The sequence below is a fragment of the Argiope bruennichi genome, chromosome 7 (assembly GCF_947563725.1).
Source record: "Argiope bruennichi chromosome 7, qqArgBrue1.1, whole genome shotgun sequence".
NCBI lineage: Eukaryota > Metazoa > Arthropoda > Arachnida > Araneae > Araneidae > Argiope > Argiope bruennichi.
The window spans coordinates 60,575,479-60,596,612 of record NC_079157.1 but is presented as its reverse complement, the minus strand read 5'-3'; the positions used below and the strand labels follow the sequence as shown (position 1 = coordinate 60,596,612).

Sequence of the window (21,134 nt, the reverse complement as noted above, 5' to 3'; positions counted from 1 at the left end):
TCAGTAAAAATTTGGCTGTCCTTTAAGAGAATGATTTTTCTGCTCTTTATTGGCGATTCTGGGCCAGTCTCTGATGTCATATTCTCTGAGATTCCCTCCATATTCAGTAGGTAGCATTGAAGCAGGAAAATAATTCAATAAATTTTCAACTTTAGCGTGGAAATGAACCTACAAAGGAATTCTTATTTATTTGAGAAATGAATCTTCAAAAAATTTTGTTTTTATAGTACTTATTTGATAATTAAATAAACTAATAATTTTTCCTATGTCAACATTGACTGTATTTTTAACTATATCATTAATACTTTTTAAGTAATTATTGAAGCTTCCATTTCCTAATATTTTCTACTTACAAAGGAATTTTTATTCATTTGTGAAATGAATCTTCAAAAAATTGTGTTTTTATTGTACTTATTTGATAACTAAATAAACTAATAATCTTTCCTATGTCAACATTGACCGTATTATTAACTGTGTCATTAATACTTTTTAATTAATTATTGAAGCTTCTATTTCCTAATATTTTTTATTTTATTTAGAGTTGTTTTGCAAATGTTAAATCTTTAGTGTTACTTGACCAGCAGCGGCTACGAAGTAAAGATCTCGTGATATCAGATTAATCTGTTTTGATAGTAGGGAGAAAAGGACACTTTAATAATTACTGTCTTATTGTTTCTCCAAGTATTTTAGTTACTTAAACCTCCCAAAAATGCATTCATCTGCATAAGATAGAAATTCACTAGCTTTGTGATATTAGAAGTACATTAAGAAGTTTTATCCATTAGAATTAATAATTTGCCCAATAGAATTGTTTTACATGTTTTATTCCAAATATATTTTGTGTACAATTCAATTAATAAATTAACTTTTCTTTTGCTATTATTCTTTGTTATAGTCTGACTCTGATGTGTTGGCGGTATTTTTAGTAATATCAGACGAATCTATATTGATGAATCATGATAGTCGAGTCCATTTTTAGATGTGAATCATACTTTCTGAAATCTAGTTGTATATTGATTTTACATAAATTGTTATTGATAGTATATCAATGATAAAATTTAGGGAAAACATAAGGTCGAATTCTACTCAATCGTGAGGGCCGCTGTGCCCTGTTGGTAAGGTCTCGGCATCGGAACCGGAGGGTTTCAGGTTCGAGATCCAATTCCACTGAAGAACCGTCGTGTAAGGGGGTCTGTTGCACGTTAAATCCGTCATGACCAAACGTCCTCCTGCTGGTGTTGTGTGGTGTGGAGAGGAAGGTTCCATCTCAGGTGTCGTCCTCGTCATCTGATCGTGGTTCAAAATTACGAGGTACGTTCCAAAATAGCCCAAGTGTTGCTTCAAACGGGACGTTAATATGACCGAACCAAACCAAATCTACTCAATCGTGGTTATTATAGCCCCCATTCTTTTTATCAGTGAACTACTGCTCTTTTCATGTTTTCCATGCTCTAAGCAGAGTACTTGTACAATACTTGTCTGCCTGAGACGAGATCAATTAATTCACCAATTATTCTGAGTCACACCAGTAATGTTTTTCGACCATCGAATATTCCATAAAAAGCATCAAATGTCCGAAAAACATTTAAGAAAATATTGGATTGACTCCGGTTTTGATGCTCAAGAAAACAGTTTTTAAAACAATTCATGAGAAAAGGCTGCCATGATGCCAAACAAGATAAACGGAAAATTTTGGAATGATCGAAACGGTTTTTTTGTGCTTTTTTAAATATTATTTTTTTCGCCCTGTTTTTTTAAAAATTATTTTTAGGTTGCATTTTAAGTGTATATCTTTATCGAATACAACTTTTATTTTCTCCTAACAAAATTGTAATTATATTGAATTGTACATACTTATTTTTATAGTTACACTATTTTAATTATACATTTAACCCTTTAAAGGTTCATTTTTTTCTAGTCATATTATGTTAAAAAATTTTAGGCTTGAAATTAGAATAAGAAAAGGGATTCATTTAGCTTATTAGACACATTTAATTTGATAAATTAATTAATTTGGTTAATTAATAATTAAGTAACAAATCAAGACATTTCATTTTGTCTGAGATAAAGAACTGAAGCATCTAAGTTTCTGACTTACTTAAAAAAATTGTCACAACTTATACCAACCTACATAATTTCACATAAAGATTGAAAAATTTGGTGGGAAGCATACTTCCCACGGCCCTAGAAAGGGTTAAATATGCTGAGTATATTAGGATGATTAAATATGCTTACTATATCTAATTACAAATTGCATAAAGGAATTTATAATTGCAACAATAAATATTTTTCTGTGAATTTATACAGATATCCTGAATTAAATTTCGATATTCAGTGAAAAAAAATTATTTGATTTTACTCCTACCAATAATCAACGATCGTAAAATTTTAATTCGCCAGTTACTTTTCATGGATTAAAATTTAAGCTTTCAAAAGTTACTAAATAAGAGTAAAATTCTTTTAATGCGTTAAAATCCCTATTAGCCTCATTAAATCATTCCAAGCATACTAATAATCACTATTAGCCTCATTAAATCATTCCAAGAATAATAATAATCACTATTAGCCTCATTAAATCATTCCAAGAATAATAATAATCCCTATTAGCCTCATTAAATCATTCCAAGCATACTAATAATCACTATTAGCCTCATTAAATCATTCCAAGAATAATAATAATCACTATTAGCCTCATTAAATCATTCCAAGAATAATAATAATCACTATTAGTCTCATTAAATCATTCCAAGCATAATAATTTTTTTATTATTTCAATTTGGAATTATTAACTATTTGGAATTCAGGAATATTTGATTCTATTATTTCATGACCGATTTGACGCTCCCAATTTGTATTTAATCAGAGATGTTTAAACACAAATGAATTTCAATTAAACACAATTGCTGAATTCCTGAATTTAATAGAACATTTTTTTACATGTAAAAAATAAGCATCCTATTATTCCAACATCACTTACTCTCTTTCTTATTTTTTCCGGCAGGAATGGCCTGAGAAGCATCCACATAATCGTCATAGTTCGAGATTCATTAACCATGTGCATTGCTTTATACCTGCCAGGGAAGCAATTCTGTAAAAATAAACAATTCCAGGTACTGTATTAATAATTACTAATATTTATATTACAAATATTAATATTTATATTGATCAAACACTGATTTTTCGAGCACTATCAGTACATTTACACATAAGAAACAATGTTATAGTAGAAATGTTTGCTAGGTCTAACCACTTATGAAATATGGCAAGTATAATGTACGGGATATCTTGACGCTATACATTGTATTTACCGGGGTTTTCTACGTAAGGAGTTCTAAGAACATTCAAGAATTCATCACTTACTTATGCATGTTTTAGTTTCAAAATTATATTAAATGTGTTTATTCAAAGGCTGCTGGAGAAAGTTCTCTAGTGAGCCTTTAACACAAATCTCACTAAAGTAAAGAGAGATAAAGTAATGCTGCTATTACAGGATATGGCAAAAATTATTATAAATCTCCTGATGATTTTTACAAAAAGTCACTTTTTTCTTACTCTAATAACTCATTTCGAATGATAACTACCAATCTTCTACGACTCTTCATTTTTGCATTTGGGAAAGACCAGGCTGAATTATCACCACATTATGAGTTAGGATAACTATTTTGAGAACCATACAGTAGAGAAAAAGGGAGGTACGTTTGAAGGTAGTCTCTCCTACAGTAGTTGGCGAAGAGTGCCTGACATATTCAGAAGGAAAAAGTTGATAAATGCTTCTAATTATGATGCATAGCATCGCAAGTACTGCAGAAGTAGTTAAACATTCTGCTCTACGAAAATTACACAACATGAAAAAAAAAACATATCTGAATAATTTAATTTTCTATTAAATTTGTTCAATATTCTTTTATATCCTTTTATTTTTATCTTTGGAAAAATATTTTAGGACCTCCCCCCCCCAAAAAAAAAGAGTTTTTGCATCCGGACCCTTTTATACAGACGCCCGGTCCTGATAGTTTACACATACCCTAAAACAGCTGAATTATATAATAATTTAAGTCAGGAAATAAAAAATAAATGCAGTCAACTCCAAAGGAAGATAAATAACTATCGGAGATAAAATACGCTTTAAAAAACTTTATCCTTAGAAAAGGGTAATCATCTAATCAGTAATTTAAGTAGTTCAAAAATAAGTTGGTAGATGTCGCCAGGCGACATTAGTACTAAGGTGAATTATGTGGAGAAATAAGTTAGAAGTTTTTCTCAATTCCATAATAAAATTTACAATTTAATACTTGCGTTATTCTCTTTTTCTATTTTTAGTCTATTTCCTTATTTTTAACAAACTCCGCTAAGATTTAAGACAAAAAGAAATAAAGGATAAATTCGACTTTATTTTTTTTCTCTTTCTGTAAAAGGAACGATTCAAAAACAAATTATTGTAACCTTCCATTAATTGGATCACCAGATTTAGAAAAATCTCGGCATTTTACATACCCTTTAATCTGAAAACAGATCGTTGAAATCATGCTCGTCTGTCCGTCCGTCCAAAGAGATGACATAGCAGTAACTCAAGAACATGTATAGAATTTTTGATAACAATTAAACCAATTGGTAATTATATCATCGAGATAGTAGATGACTTAATTTTCAGTGAAAATCATCAACATGTGGTGAAAGCTTATAAGCCAGTTAACAACTACGTTACACGATCAATTGCTTTCGTATCGTGGTCATGTTACTGGACTGCGAACCATAAAGTCCCTGGTTCTATCCTCAGTCATCCCAATCCGCCACAAACGTTTTGAGGATTTTTTTGATTTCCAGCTTCAATATGTATGATTATATTACTAATTTAAATTTGACCGTATATGAAATCTCTTTATTTTGTTGAAGAAATGTCAGTTCAAGTCTGCATGCTCTCTCTAATTTAGGGAATTATTTCAAGGTCTCCACTTTGGTGCTTTAAGAAATTTGAATTTCCTAACAGATGCGTCATAAAATTTTACAAAACTTCCATCAATATTTTTGCATTTTTTTCAAATTCAATTTTTGAATTCGCAGATGAAAAATTATAGGCTAATTCATTTGGATTTAATGGTGCAAAATCAAAAGATACGATTGATTTATCATGGGACAATTCTTTCAAAAGAAAATTTAGAAATCTGGAAGTAGTTTGTTTATTAGTAAAGATTATCTATTTATGAATTTAAATGATTTCCTGAGTGATTTTTTTATTTATATGACGCTGAGATATCAGCACTCGTTGATATACTTATAGTCAAAGAAAAAAGTGGGAGGTAGCTATGCGTTTTATTATTTCACCAGAGAAAATGTATAGTTAACGCAAGTTCACTCACCCCACTGACATTGAAGGCAACATTAAAGTTCAGGTATTTGAAAAACTTAAAATGAAAAAGTATTTCGAATAAGTTGGTACTTACCATATTTACAAGATGGAGAAATGAATTATATAATAAATTAGTTCAATTTTTTCTATAGGTGGCACTTGACAATGCATTTCGGTAAATATCAGCTATTTATGCGATTCTCATCAAAAATTTGGGAAAGCAGTTGTTTTTCAGACTGCTCAATATGTTGTGGGACTTCAACTTGCATAAATATTGTTGAGTTTAAGTATATTTTCTGGGGTCAAAGAATATAATTATGTTATTTTCTGGACTTCTACTATAACTTGTGCCTGTTACGGCGCAACAAAATAATCCTGTTACTTTAATACTTCCGAAAAAAATGGACCAATAAAAAACTCAGTAGTTTGTTATTGGTTAAATAAAGAATAATTGCTTTTTTTCTCACAGTTTGCTACACTAAACTGTAAGAAACACTGAATGCAAAAGTTTTCAAAAACTGCATGCCTATCAGAAAAGGTACATATATTCTGTATTTTGCTTTGTCTTAATAAATTTAAAGGTGCTTCAAGAAGCCACGAAATTTTTAGAATCCATGATTCGTCTTCATAAATTTTTGTAAGAACAAGAATTCTTTATTGTATATCTGCGGAGTGAAAATACTTTAAAATTTTAATTTTATATTAATAACTTAGTAAAATGTAATGCATGTTGACCCATGATATTGTTTTTGCTACATGCCTAACGTTTTTCATGAATCAATTGCTTCCTTAACTTCCTGTAACAAATTCCTATTTCACTGCGCCTCCTCTGCTTCCAAGAAGCAGCCCAAGTTCAAATATTTAATCATTATTTTTCAAACCCTTCATAGACATTGGTCTTTAATCCTAATCTTTAAGATGACTATATTCTTTGAATGCAGTTGTATAATTGCTACGCTTATAGTAAAAATTTTTATTAATAGAGAATAGGTTTCGATACATTTTAAAAATATTAACAAAATCTTTTTAAAATTGAACATATGCGTTTTGCATTTTGACATAAATTGTGAATGATAAAAAGTCTTTAACAAGCTAAATCGGCTCTAATAAAAAGAAATTAATTCGAGTCTTTCTTATCCCTGTTATCACAGATATATTATACAATACTGCATGATATAAAAAATCTTCGCAATATTTTATAATATTATTCAGTATTGATCAATATTATATAATATCGCACAATATTGTTCAATAATGATCAATATTATATAATATCGCACAATATTGTTCAATAATGATCAATATTATATAATATCGCACAATATTGTTCAATAATGATCAATATTATATAATATCGCACAATATTGTACAATATTATATAATATCGCACAATATTGTATAATATTGTTCAATATTGAGCAATATTATATAATATCGCACAATATTGTACAATATTATGCACTAATCTGTGCTACCTGGGATTGTGTAATCCATTTTTCTATCCTTTAAATATCACAAATACTAAGTTTCCTCGACATAGCCCAAATAGCTTTTCTTCTAGAGTCTTTCATGCACTCTCGCCTGAATTATAACAACCCTTTACACCAATTAAATTTTAAAAACATTTATATAAAAAGCTTATAATGGTCACATCATTAAATGAATGAGGGGTAATTCATAACAATGAATGAGTAATAATAATAATAATAAATAATGTACAGGTAATAAATGAGCATACAGATATATGAAAAGTACAGGTAATAAATGAATGAGGGGTCATTTAATGATGATAAATCATCATTAAATGAAATTATTCATTAATAATAATGATTAGAAATGAATAGAAGTGAAATCATTGTTATATATTTATTTAAATATATAAGGGCTAAATGAAGTAACTAAAAGCATAGGACACTAATAGTCAATAAAAATTTTGGAAAACAAAATAAAATACATCTTACTAAAGCTAAAGTGTAATAAAGATACATGTTGCCGATTGTAGCTACTTTCAGATGCTGTAGTGATGTTCCTTTGAAATCATAAATCGTTTTGATTCCATTTATTTGAGTCATTGGATCACGGAACAATTGCAAGAACGTCAATATGGCCAATCTTTTGAAATCCTCTACTGGCATCTTGCCAGGATTCCATTCACCTATTTCAATCACCATATTAATGTAGAATATGAACATTTTATTACATATATGAAACATGAGTTAATTACAGAGAAAAAGATATATATATATATATATATATATATATATATATATATATATATATATATATATATATATATATATATATATATATATATATATATATATATATATATATATATATATATATATATATATATATATAACATTTGGATCACCTTTCCCATAGAACGTCTCAAAATTATATGGGCAGTCGATTCTATTAGCAATAATTTGTCAAAAATGAAGTAATAATCATGAAAAAACCGTTGATATATTTAATCAACTGTTTTATTATTTATTACAGTGCGAAAATATTGCGGTTACATTAAGTTTTTTTTTTTTTTTTACTTACAAAGGAAATTCCATGTAAGCTGTTTCAAAAAAATATATGGGCAATGAAAAGATTAGCTTTCAGAAAAATTTGCATAATTGTGCCTTCTATATAAGTGACGTAATAGCTTTGAAATATGAAATCCCTGCTAAATATTCAATTTGATATTTGTTGGAAAATGTTTCGCAATGTTCATTTATCTACAATTGATATAGCTAAAATTTGACGAATATCTAGAAGATTGAAGTTTTTTTTTCTGTTTTTGGTTAAGCTCCTTAATTAAATTAAGCAAACAAAAAGTCAGAAACTCTAAAGAAGAATAATGTTCCAAACACATGATCTTACGGCCTTAAAGTCAAGACTTTACCGCTAGGACACCAAGACCTTTGAAAGACAAAATTTTTGTTCAAGGATATTTTTCAAAATTTGAAAGTAATTTGTAGCGAATGTAAGCAGCGAAAATCACATAAAAAATTTCATTCCCTTAGGTTGTTCCTTTTTTTATTTATCTCCATTAGAGAAGTACAGAAATCCCGAAATAGGATTCCGGTTTCCAGGAAATTTTAAATCTGTAAATTTAGCAATATTTTAAGAACGTGTTTAAGGTAGATAGATGCTTTCTTTTCTTAAATGAATTCCTTAGTTAAAGTAATTAAATAAAACCTTTGAAGCTCTAAAAATAAACAAGTTTCAAATACGGTCTATTTTGTTTCCAATACTGATAAATCTTCAAAGAGAATATAGCGGTTCCAGATTATTATGTAACTTAAATGAATCCCTAATAACTCCATTTTTCTTTAGTTTTCGCTTGCCAGTAATTTTAAATAATTTTAAAAATTCAGCTTGATAGTTTTTCTTCGAGATTTCATAAACTGAACTGTAAAATTAAAATGGTCATTTTCAATACTAACCTAATCGGCAATGTACCACAGGACATCCATCGGGACATCTGAAAGGAAGGACTTTTAAAATCCTTTTTGCCCCATCTTCCGTGAAATACTCGTCAGAGATACCTTGAAATAATTTTCCTTCTTTTTTCCGGAAAGTAACATAGTTTCTAATTTGTTTGTAAGCTCCTTTGACATCGTATTTGTGGCGTCTTAGGTACTGAATCAGGAAATCGTCGAGAAAATCAATGTCATTTATTTCCACGTCCTCTAGTTTAGAAATAAAAGGAAAATTGTTATAATCCATAATTAGTAATTTTAATCACTTTATTAAGTTTAAAATTGAATCAAGGTTACTAATTAATAAAGAACTGCCTGAAACACATAATCAAGTTACAGTTGACAAGTTATCGGTTGAATTTCGACTTCAGGAGTAATGAGTACATACCCTGAGAAACAAGAAAATATGAAATGGAGAACAGCTTTCGAAAAAATAACCGAGATGTATATAGATGTGATTATATCGAGCTCAGAGTATATCATTTTTTCCCTTTTCCTTATTGATATACACTATCTGCCAGTAAGTAATTGGACACCTGTGCTAAAAGAAATAAACACAATTTATTCATATTCAATAGTTGGTAGAGCTTTCGCCTGAGGCTGTTACAGCTTTAACCCTCTGTGGCATGCTTTCCATAAGTATTTGGATGATGAACAGTGGTACTTTCTTTCATTCGGCTTGAAGAAGATAAATTTCGCCGATTTTGGACAGTTGCTGCACTTTTTAATTCGGTGCTCCAATACGTCCAAGAAGGTTTTTATAGGATTCAAGTCTGGGCTCTGGACAGCCTAGTCCAGTCGGTTCACCTCATTGTCATTATACCAATCCATGGTGGACTTCGCAGCATAACAAGTGGCTTTGACATCCAGGGAATAAGAAAGACACAACCCTTAAAATTACCACAACGTAGGAAATAGGAAGCACATTGTTGTCTAGAATAGTGGAGTAAGAGTCGGCTTTGAACTTACCATGAATTGGGATCAAGGGTTCTAGTCCATACCACGAGAAACATCCCCAGACCATAATTCCATCTCCGCCAAACTTTACAGTAGGCACAATGTGTTCTGGCAAAAGGCGTTCCCCATGCATACGCCAACCCAGACTCTGCCACCCGACTGGTAGCGATTGAACCTTGATTCCTCATTCCACAGAGCCGATTTCCACTAATCTACAGCCCAATTTTGACGTGACTTGCACCACCTCAACCGAGCAGAGTGGTTGGATTTTGTATTCAAAGGCCTTATGGGTGGCAGAACAACCACAGAAACCAAGCAAATGTGCTTCTTTATGGATGATATTTATCAAAATAACAGTCCCGGATGCTTGTTGGAATTTTGGAATATGATGGCCATCGGTTTGGTGTGGTTTTTCCGAATTTCTTTGGATAGCACTCGTCGGTCTCCATCTCTTAGTTTCCTGGGTCTGCCGGTTGGAAGCACATTTATAAAACCACTACTCATCTTCCACTTCTTAATCACAAAAGCCACTATCAAATTTAGAATATTTAATTCACTAGATATGTCCCTTAAGGATCGGCCATTTCTATGATATCCGACAATTAAGCCTTTCTCGAAATCAGACAGCTCTGAATTTCTTAACATCTTGCATTGGACTAATGCCAATGCTGTTTTATACACGATATTTATATACAGAAGACATAATGTATATCAGGGCTGCAGTTATCCTCATTTGTATGAGTGTCCGTATTCTTATTGGTAGATAGTGTATATAGTAATGTAGGCGAATTTTTCTGTAAGGAAAATATTAAAATCTGATAAAATTTCAAAATATCCATTTCTTAACTCATCAAAATGTACCATGTATAATTAGAAGATTATAGTCTTTTATAATTAGGAAATTTTCTCATCAATCTTGTGATTTCAATTACAGTTCTATATAAAGTTTTTGATTAAAGGGAAGATATCCAAAATACCTATTTGGTTTTCTGTTTATTCAACGTATCAAAACGGTTAATCGCAAAAAAATTAAATCAAAGATTGTAAGTTAATAATGATTTTCGGAACTATCGTTTGCTAATGGCTTGAGTTTAATAATACACAAATCAAATGGCATTCGTTCTCCGATTCTTTTATCTTACTTTTAAAGCAGATTGCATACAAATTTTATAATAGCTGTTTGTATGGTATTTATTTTTAAGTGGTATGAGAAAAAGAAAAGGAACTTTCACCATATCTGTATTATTTACTTTCTCGCACATGAAGTATACACAAAGTGAAAGCATTGCAATAGGTAAAAAATTTGAATTCGAGATTTTGATGAATTTTAACACTTTAGACTTCCGCGAGTCCCAAAAATGCATTTTAATAATTTGTCTGTATGCGAACATGACAATTTTAAAAAAAAACAATAAGTTACACTGATTAATCCTAGCAGGAGGTTTCAACACAAAATTTATAGATTCTATCATATGTTGAACGAAATACAATTACGTCAGTCTGTTCGAATGCAGGTCAATAGGGCAACTACTACTCTACATCCATGCCTATTTCTAGAGCTTCAGCCTTTCCTGATTTATTTCGAACGGATGTGAGTAAAGAGGGAAGATAAAAAGCAAAATAAGTAGCAAGCATCTCTCATACATATCCACTATTTTATATATGCACATACAGATAGGGATCGAATATATCAGACATACCTTCATGATTTTCATCTATAGTTTGTGGATGATCTTTGTCTTTTCTCTTGTGTTAACAACTACCTTCTACGAATTTATTGAATTAACTCTAAATTTGATACTGACGAAACGACTCTTTGTTATTGTTGCCACACGTGAGATATATGACCCTTGGCTATAGAACTCATTTCATTAGCAATTCAATGCTAGCAAACCTTGAAAAGTAACAGGAATAGGTGATACATATACGCTGCCTTTTAAATATACACAGAGATAGGATTAAGTTCCCTAAAGTAGTTCGTATGCGAATGAAGAGTTTTATTTAACAAGCAAAGCGGACCAGTGTTTTGTCCTTTGAGTCTGCAATTATCTTCTACGAATATCATATGGCAAATTTAAATCTGTCTATGACCAATAGGGATCTTTGTTGAAGTCACAATGAAATGCAATACTGCAACAATGGTATTCACTCTTTTTATACCATGGCGCACAGTTTCCTAAAGTAGTTCGCATGCGAATGAAGATTTTTATTTAGCAAGTAAAGCGGACCAGTGTTTTGTCCTTTTGAGTCTGCAACTATCTTCTACGAATATCGTATGCCAAATTTAAATCTATCTATGACCAATAGGGCTCTTTGTTGAAGTCACAATGAAATGCAATACTGCAACAATGGTATTCACTCTTTTTATACTATGGCACACAATACAACTTATCATGATGCATTGGAATTCACCCTTTGCATACTAGGGTACACAATACATAAAATTATTGTATAGAAAACATTACATTAGCAATTCAGTCTAGCAAACCTTGAAAAGTAACAGGAATAGGTGATACATACTGTCTTTTAAATACACACAGAGATAGGATTAAGTTTCTTAAAGTAGTTCGTATGCGAATGAAGATTTTTATTTAGCAAGCAAAGCGGACCAGTGTTTTGTCCTTTGAGTCTGCAACTATCTTTTACGAATATCGTATGCCAAATTTAAATCTATCTATGACTAATAGGGCTCTTTGTTGAAGTCACAATGAAATGCAATACTGCAACAATGGTATTCACTCTTTTTATACTATGGCGCACAGTACAACTTATCATGATGATAATTCACACTTTGCATACTAGGGTACACAATATTTCTTTGCATAGGGCATTGCCATTTTTTTGTAAATAAACAGCAGCACTTTTGTTACTAAGATTATCCGAATGCCCAAGAATACAAGTTTGAACTTCCTTCTAACCAAAAATATATCGCATATAACTTTATCTATTATCGCTCCTAAGAAATAAATATTTTTAATATATGTCCCCATCCCCAATATTTTTTGTATTAAATCTGCATTAAAGAAATGTCCAAGCTAATTTTTTCAACTATCATAAAGGAATTGCAAAAGCAAGGAGTTTAAAAAAAATCCATGCTGAATATCTAAGCCATAGGTTCCCAAAGTGGTCCAGGTGGACCCCCAGGGGTCCATAGGAGACCACACGGGGGTCCACGTAGACGTGAAAAGAAAACAGGGGTTCACAAGTTGTAAGTTGGGATCTACGAAAAATTTTCTGGTTTTTATAATAAAGAACAAAAATTTTGGCTTGGATTTACCTATCAACGTGGGCAGGTACATTCACTAGGTAGGTACTCAAAAATATTCGAGACTCAGTTCAAACACAGAATTGAATAGAACAATAGATAATAGCACAAGTATTTAATAATAGGACATAGTTTTATTAATAATAGTTTTATAGTAATAGTTATTAATGATAGTTTTATAGTAATAGTTATTAATGATAGTTTTATAGTAATAGTTATTAATGATAGTTTTATAGTAATAGTTATTAATGATAGTTTTATAATAATAGTTTAATAAATAGGACACAAGAAAATGTGCTACTTTTTTTTCCCTTCTTAACACCCCCAATTTAGGGTGATATTTTTTTTGGAGTTTTGGGAATACAGTAGAAATGTAGCAGCAGGGGGTCTACCGAAAATAGTAAAACTTTGAAAGTGGTCCACGAGAAAAAAAGTTTGGGAACCTCTGATCTAAACTAACAAATTGAAAGAAATTTGATGCATTGCGTTGCATCTGCACATTGTAAGTACCTTTTTTCAAAATGGTGTTGTATCTATAAGTCAATATTTGCCAATAACTTTATATGAAAACTGTCAAAATATTAAGATTATTAAAACATATATTGCAAAATTAATTTATTCGTAAACAATTATAAATTAGTAAGAAAATTAGTCATAATATACCGAAAACGCATAAGACAGAATAAACTTACCCTCAATCTTACTTTTCAGATCTCTAATTCCATTTCGCTTTTTTTCAAGTGTTTCTTTTAATTCTACTTCACATTTTTCGATAGCAAATTCAGGCAAACAAACGTTATCAAAAGGAGCTATTCCTCTAAATGTCTTATCTATATTTTCAAACATATCTAATGAAAAATGCTTATGTTGCCGTTTTCGTTTTTAAAAATGGATTGAAAACTGTCAACAATGTTGCAAAGCAACGCACTATTTATTTTACCAGCAATTTAATAAACATTCGTGTGAGGTTTTATTACAAAAAATTTAAAATTCCATACACAAATAAAAGATAAAGTCAGTGATATTTCAACTAATGACTTTCCTTGTGTTGTCACTCTTTTAGTTTTAAAAAAATGGAACAAAATTATAACTTTATATTAGGCTTATCAGTTTATTTATATTTAAATTATGCTGAGGTAAAGAGCATGCTTGTTTCATAGTCTTGTATTTTTTTTCCTTGTAATGATTTACCATTATTATTTAAATTCATTATTTAATCATTATTTAAAAGAATTGAACATTAAAAACAAAACTCAAAATGAATACAAAGAATCACATTTTCTTTTCATATTACGAAAAAATTTTCAAACTATATTTAAAGATAAGTTTCTTTTTCCTCGTATTAGTTAAAATACGAGGATAAAGTAAAGTAATTCGTTTGGTATTTTATTTCTTTGTTATAAAGCGCATACTCTTTCATGCAATTTATTACAAAATAAATTGTAAAAACAAGTAGTTTTCCTTTTCTAAAACTATTTTTAAAATTGAATTTATATTTACCATTTCCTGCTTAAACAAAGGATTGGTAATAATATATTGCAATTTAAGGTTTTCAATTTCACAAATGGCATGACAGAAACTGAGCCACTGCGGCTAATTGGCAGTAGCTTAAGAATCAACTAATTTTTACTATTTACCAAGAGGAGTGTACTTATTCTATGAACTGACATATATGTTTCGTCTGGTATCTTAGTCCTATGCTAACCGCAACATAAGAGATTTTAACATTTAATGGCACACGAAGTAGTTCATACACGGCAGAAATTGAATCACTGTGGCTTGTTGGCGGTAACTAAAGAAACAACTAATTTTACTATTAACTAATAGGGTTCACAAGTAAGGAAGAACCATGTTGATAAATTCTTATCTTACTAAGCATATTTCGCCTGATTCGAATGGAATTCTTTCTGAATGGCATCGTACGTATTCGATGTTCGATCGAAATGTTTCTTCTGGTATTCGTCACATTCAATATATCATCTAGTGTCTTCGTTCCATGTTACCTGCACTAGGACTGAGATGTTTTCATTTAAGGGCCCACGAAGTAATTCATATATGGCAGAAATTGAGTCACTGTGGCTTGTTGGCGGTAGCTGGCGAAACTGATTTTACTATGTAGAGTTTTAATTAGCGGCCGTTACCATTCCACTGTTATACTGAACGCATCCAATTCAATTTAGTTTTATTGTATTGTAATAGATGGCATCATGGGTTCTACTAATCCGAAGTGCTAAGTCACATGACTATAAATTTTAATGAAAAAGCGAGCTGTTGGCATTCGCTCGAGAGAAGAGAAAGAGAGAGGGTTCTTCGTGTCCGATAACGACGAGTATTTAATAATCTTGCACTATGGCGGCACATAGTTTTGCTATGGGCAGACATCGTATTAGGCTTGGCCCTTGGTGCCATCTGAATATTTTACTTCTAACTTTAAAGTAAATAATATTTCCCGTCATAATTGTTAATGTCCTTTTAATGTTGTTTACTGTAAATAAATTATTTGTTTTTCTTTAAAAGTTTCTTAATCAGTACTCCAGACACTGATCCAGATGGGATTGAATGGGCATTTTGTCCCACCCAGTCCTACAAACTTGGGGGCACGACCCGGGATTTTGAAATCATCATTCAAGAAAACTCCAGCATCCAGTCTCCTCTTCAAATAAGTATACAACGGGAGGGTTCCCACCTGTGCAACGGAAGAATGTGTGTTCCTGTATCTCAAAAGCATCATCAGTGAAAAAAAAAAAACCGTATCTCGAAAGCATCATCAGCGAAAAAAAATTATCCAAGCATCGGAAATAAGTGTGCACCACCGAGTAAACTTTAAAATGTTGTGCCGTCGTATACAGCTACTGAGCAAGATTCACGTAAATACTTCTGAAATATTTTGTCTACATTCCAGAATTGAATCGCCTGTCCTGAAAGTAATCTATTGACGCTCTCCAGTTCTTTTTATTTAAATATATGTAACAATCCATTGATCCATTTATTTAAATCCATTGATAACTGCTATTTATAAAAATTTCAGCTTCAAGAATGTGTTTAATATATAGTAACATATTTCAGTTTGTTTTTGAAGAGTCTATTCTATAATAAACGTAGGGAAATTAATTTCAAGCAAGCTATTGAATAATTGAAAGTTATTATTTTTATTTTATTGAAAAAATATTATTTCTGATTTCTGAATTTTACTTGTTTATTGAAAATGTATGTGCACTATTTCGTTTTTCTATTGCGGCATTTATATTAAAAAGAAAAAAAGAATCGCCGAAAAAACGGCTAGACAATGACCTTGAGTGGCGCACCGGAGGATTCCAGAGTTCAAATCAACAGTACCCACTAGTATTTGTTCGGTAAATATCATAATCTAAATCTGTTAATAGACATTTTGCAGACGATTCCTTTTCAGACATTTTATAACTGCTACTATTTTTATTTCAATTAAAATATTAAAAAAGTAAAAGCAAACGATTTTTTCTTTGATAAACATTTTTTGTTAATATTATTTCGTTTATTTTTCGTATAATAGCTGATGATCCATTGTAAACCTTCTGGAATCTGGCAATGTTTGTAAGATACGTTGTTATGTTGAAAGAGTAAACAAGCCGATGGAATTGTAAATTGCTTGGAATATTACTTTAGTTTTAAGATTTTAAGATGCTCTTCAAGCTATAGTTTGAAGCTTAAGAAAACGGGTAGTTTTCTAGAAAGCATGCAAAATCTTTTTCTTATTATTTGTGTGTATTATCCAATGCTATATTTTTGTACGGGTATTTATTCATTCCAGTACCATTAGAAACGAAACGGGAGTATATATATATATGTATCGTGTTGAAAGAAACTTAACTGATATTCAAATAATTTTTCCTAGCTGCATAAATAAATATTGACGAAAGAACTTTTTTTTATTTTGCTTGTGATCTCAAATGAAATATCCAATATTCTTACTCATTTAATGGTTCTTAAGGGTCAGGGCTCATTTTTCATTTAAGGGTACATGAAGTAATTCATACACGATATATATATATATATATATATATATATATATATATATATATATATATATATATATATATATGACCCTTGAAAAAGTCTTCAGGCCGGATTCTTTTTTTATATTTTTTTAATAATTTTTTTGCTTTTCCTATTAACTTGATTCTAATACTTTTGTGTATATATATATATATATATATATATATATATATATATATATATATATATATATATATATTAGCAGATATGCTAGGTATTGTGGTTTAAACCCCGTGTTCCTCTCACTTAAACTCCCTGTATACTCCAAAACAAGGTAATTCCACCAAGTAATATACTGCTGAAATGATCCGGTTGTATTTCGAAAGAAATTAATGGAACAAATGTTGTTTTAAATTATCAATATTTTCAATTATTTGTAATAAAAAATCTGCTCGTAAAGCGAAATTATTTAATTTCATGAAAAATTGTTCACGCAGGCAAAATTGTGGCACGCAGAATTTCACTTTGGTATGTTCAATGGAAAAAGAAACATGGATATTAATCTATTCGAAGCTTTCTCGCATACTCTTAACCTTTTGTCCTTGACGGAATTCACGAACATCATGAGTACTCCGATTTTTATTTTCTGAGTCCTGCATATGAAAGTAGTTTTCTTTGCAGTATAGTGTAGTTTGCTTTGTACTTTGTAGTATATAATGCACGATTGCATTCTGAAAACCTTTTTTTTTCTCTTTGACCAAATGAAGACAACATTTCGCGCACTACACAATAAGAAACTTTCGGGGTGATCATTCCTCTGGTTACAACATTGCTCCTGAGTAATTATCAAAAGTGTTTTATATGAATATTGAATTGCTTTAATTTAAATTCAATTGAAAATTAAGATTTCAAAAATTCTTAATTAAATTTGAAAAAATTTCCAAACCATGTTCTTTTTAATATGTAGAGAACCTTTTCTTATTTCCTTCGTATTTCATTTCAAAAGTGCCTGTCTTTTCAAATTTCTTAATCATTTCCTCCAGACCCTTGGATGACATTGGGTCACAGCCTTTTTTCATACCCTTTAACGCCTAGAATTTCTTTAAAGCTGCTAGCGCACAATCGCCGTTTTTGTGAAATGCTTCACAAGCAGAGCACATTTCTTCATTGAGAGATTCATGACAAGCTTCTCAGATAGGATATGATGAGTACGCCAGGTATAATGCGTTTTTATAACAAATACAGATACTTTTCCGTTAGCTATTAGATGGTACATTTCCGAGCGCAAATGTCGCCAATTGTGAACCAAACGCGAATTTGGCGTAAAAAAATTTGGCGGAATTCTGCATTATTTGGCGATTTTTCGCTTGCGCTCGGCTAACGGAAAAGTATCCAAATACAATGTGTTACGCGCATGAATGTCTTAATTTTTATAGCATATACAAATCTATTGATATGCATTGGAACTTTTTTCTTATGCCATATCATTTCTCCTTTCTTCAAGTATATTCATTTCAAATTTGAAGTTATTCTGCTCAGTGGTTCTTTTGTACGGCATTTTGAAAATGAGACTGTAATTAAAATCATCATCCTGTAGATTATACTACATTTTAGCATACTAATTAGGGCAACAGTATGCTCATAGAACCCTGAAATGTTCATAGAATTTATTATTAAAAACAAATCCTGTAACTGTGCAGGATAATTTAAAAGTAAAATATTGAATAAAAACATATACAAATTAAAAGAAAAAAATACTGGCAATTGTGTGTTTTAGTGTGAAACCTACAGAAGGGGTTACCTCTAGACTTTCTCCCACAAAGGTCATATTACACTCCCATTACATAAAACTGTGGGCCTTAAATAAGATACACCTCTCATGGCCTCTCATGGAAGTGGCTAATAGTAATTCCGAAATATATATTCTTGAAGAGAATCTAGCATTTTTACTGAATCCATCGTGGAATATACATTTTAGACTGAAATACGTTGAAATATACATTTTAGACTGAATACGTTGAAATATACATTTTAGACTGAAATACATTGAAATATACATTTTAGACTGAAATACGTTGAAATATACATTTTAGACTGAAATACATTGAAATATACATTTTAGACTGAAATACGTTGAAATATACATTTTAGACTGAAATACGTTGAAATATACATTTTAGACTGAAATACGTTGAAATATACATTTTAGACTGAAATACGTTGAAATATACATTTTAGACTGAAATGTAAATTTTAGACTGAAATACGTTGAAATATAAATTTTAGACTGAAATACGTTGAAATATACATTTTAGACTGAAATATAAATTTTAGACTGAAATACGTTGAAATATACATTTTAGACTGAAATACGTTGAAATGTACATTTTAGAGTGTAATCGATTGAAGCCAAAATTTGATATGAAATTACAAATGTATTAGCAAAATCACATATCGTATTTCATTGATTCAAGTCGTTTCGTTTATGAGTTATATTGTTTGACAGACGATTATTGTTTACGGAATTGGTTCGAAATTTGATAACTATTTAGAAAGCTGTATCAACTTTTATTTAATTAGCTCTTTACGTTTTAAAATCATTGAGTTCACTTGTACTCAAACAGCCAGAGAGACAGACTTCTCTTGATTGGCAATATGACTTCCTTTTCAGTTCAAAATTTAATAGAAATATATAATTTTTCTTTAAAATCTATGTATTAAATTCCATCCGTCTATATCAAAGCGTTTTTAAAGTGATCACATTAAGCAGGAGCTGTAATAAAATTACATTCGTAAAAATCAATACATAAATTTTTTTAACTATCAAGAAACTGATTAAAATCTTTTTTAAAAATCTTCTTTATAGTTGCATATTCATTTTTTTAAAAGTTTGTTAAATTGACCAAATTTGATTACTTTATTTGCATTAACATGAAATGCATCAAACAGTCAAAGACAATACAATAAAAAATTGTCTAATTGATATATAAAAATTCGTTTGATATATAAAAAAATGATACTTGATTTCAAAAGATGACTAATACGTTGTATATACCGTTTGAAAATGTATTATAGTTCCTAAAAAATATTCATTTTAAAAAACTAGGAAAAAGGCATATCCAATATTTCTTTTTCGCAGTTTTCATTTAATCACGGAAAAAAAATGTAACAGCTAACATATAATATTACAGGTAACAATAGATTAAGAAAATAATAATGTTAAATACCAAGCATATATATTTTCACAACAATAGGATTGAATAAAAATTAAGAAACAAAATAAAGTATAAATAAATAAAAAACTTTTAAATGCTATCAAAAATATGTTATATTACGCTGAAATAACAGAAATTAAAATAACACAGAAACATACCCTGTATCGTCTTTTTCAGTTCTTGAAGTCCATTTTGCTTTTTTTCTGGTGTTTCTTTTAACTCCAATTCGCACTTATTAAGAGCAAATTCAGGCAAAGTATCATTATCAAAGGGGGCTATGCCTTTCATTTTTTGCAGCTGTTCCAATATTTGCACATATGGATTTTGAAAAAAAAATCAAACTTTGCTATCTTCTTTACTATAAATAATAAAATGGTTAAAAGTCAATATGCGAAGTAGCATTTATTACAAAATTCAAGCATACCTATCTTGTATGACTTTCGTTTTATCAGCAGTTTGACCTACAAAGGATTTCATTTAAATTTGATAAAAATTTAAGATATTCATTCACAGATAAAACGAAAAATGATGAGTTGGTGATATTTTTACTTTTTCGTATAAGAAGTAGAGAACGCATTACAATCATCAAATGTTTCGAATTCAAGTTTCTGACAAATCTTCTCTTTTCAAAACTTTTGAGCTCAAAGAATCCATTTCCGGATTTACGTTTGACAGTCGGTTTGTGAAGATGACAATCATCATCTCTAGTGAAGAAAGCGTGCGGAACGGTTATTCAGTCAATCACGCTGAATGAGAGGCAATTTCACAATAATATTTAGAAGTCTCGGGCGCCAGGCGTAGCTTCATTAAACGGATATTTAGGGCCTTTCATTACTGATAGATATAAGGGCACATGAAACCCCTGATGTCTGAGATAACTGTAAACTCTAAGTTAATTTTAT

The 21,134-nt window shown here is 30.3% G+C and overlaps 1 protein-coding gene across 1 annotated transcript; it reads right to left on the bottom strand.

Annotated features, from left to right (window-relative positions):
- On the bottom strand, positions 1-20,609 carry LOC129975390 (alpha-tocopherol transfer protein-like). Its single transcript, XM_056088453.1, has 5 exons — positions 20,391-20,609; positions 8,788-9,033; positions 7,309-7,502; positions 2,978-3,088; positions 1-168 (listed from the first exon to the last, which is right to left on the bottom strand). The coding sequence occupies exons 1-5, from the start codon at positions 20,518-20,520 to the stop codon at positions 1-3; spliced, it is 849 nt and encodes a 282-aa protein (XP_055944428.1). The 5' UTR covers positions 20,521-20,609.
- Positions 20,610-21,134: the final 525 nt, after the last annotated feature.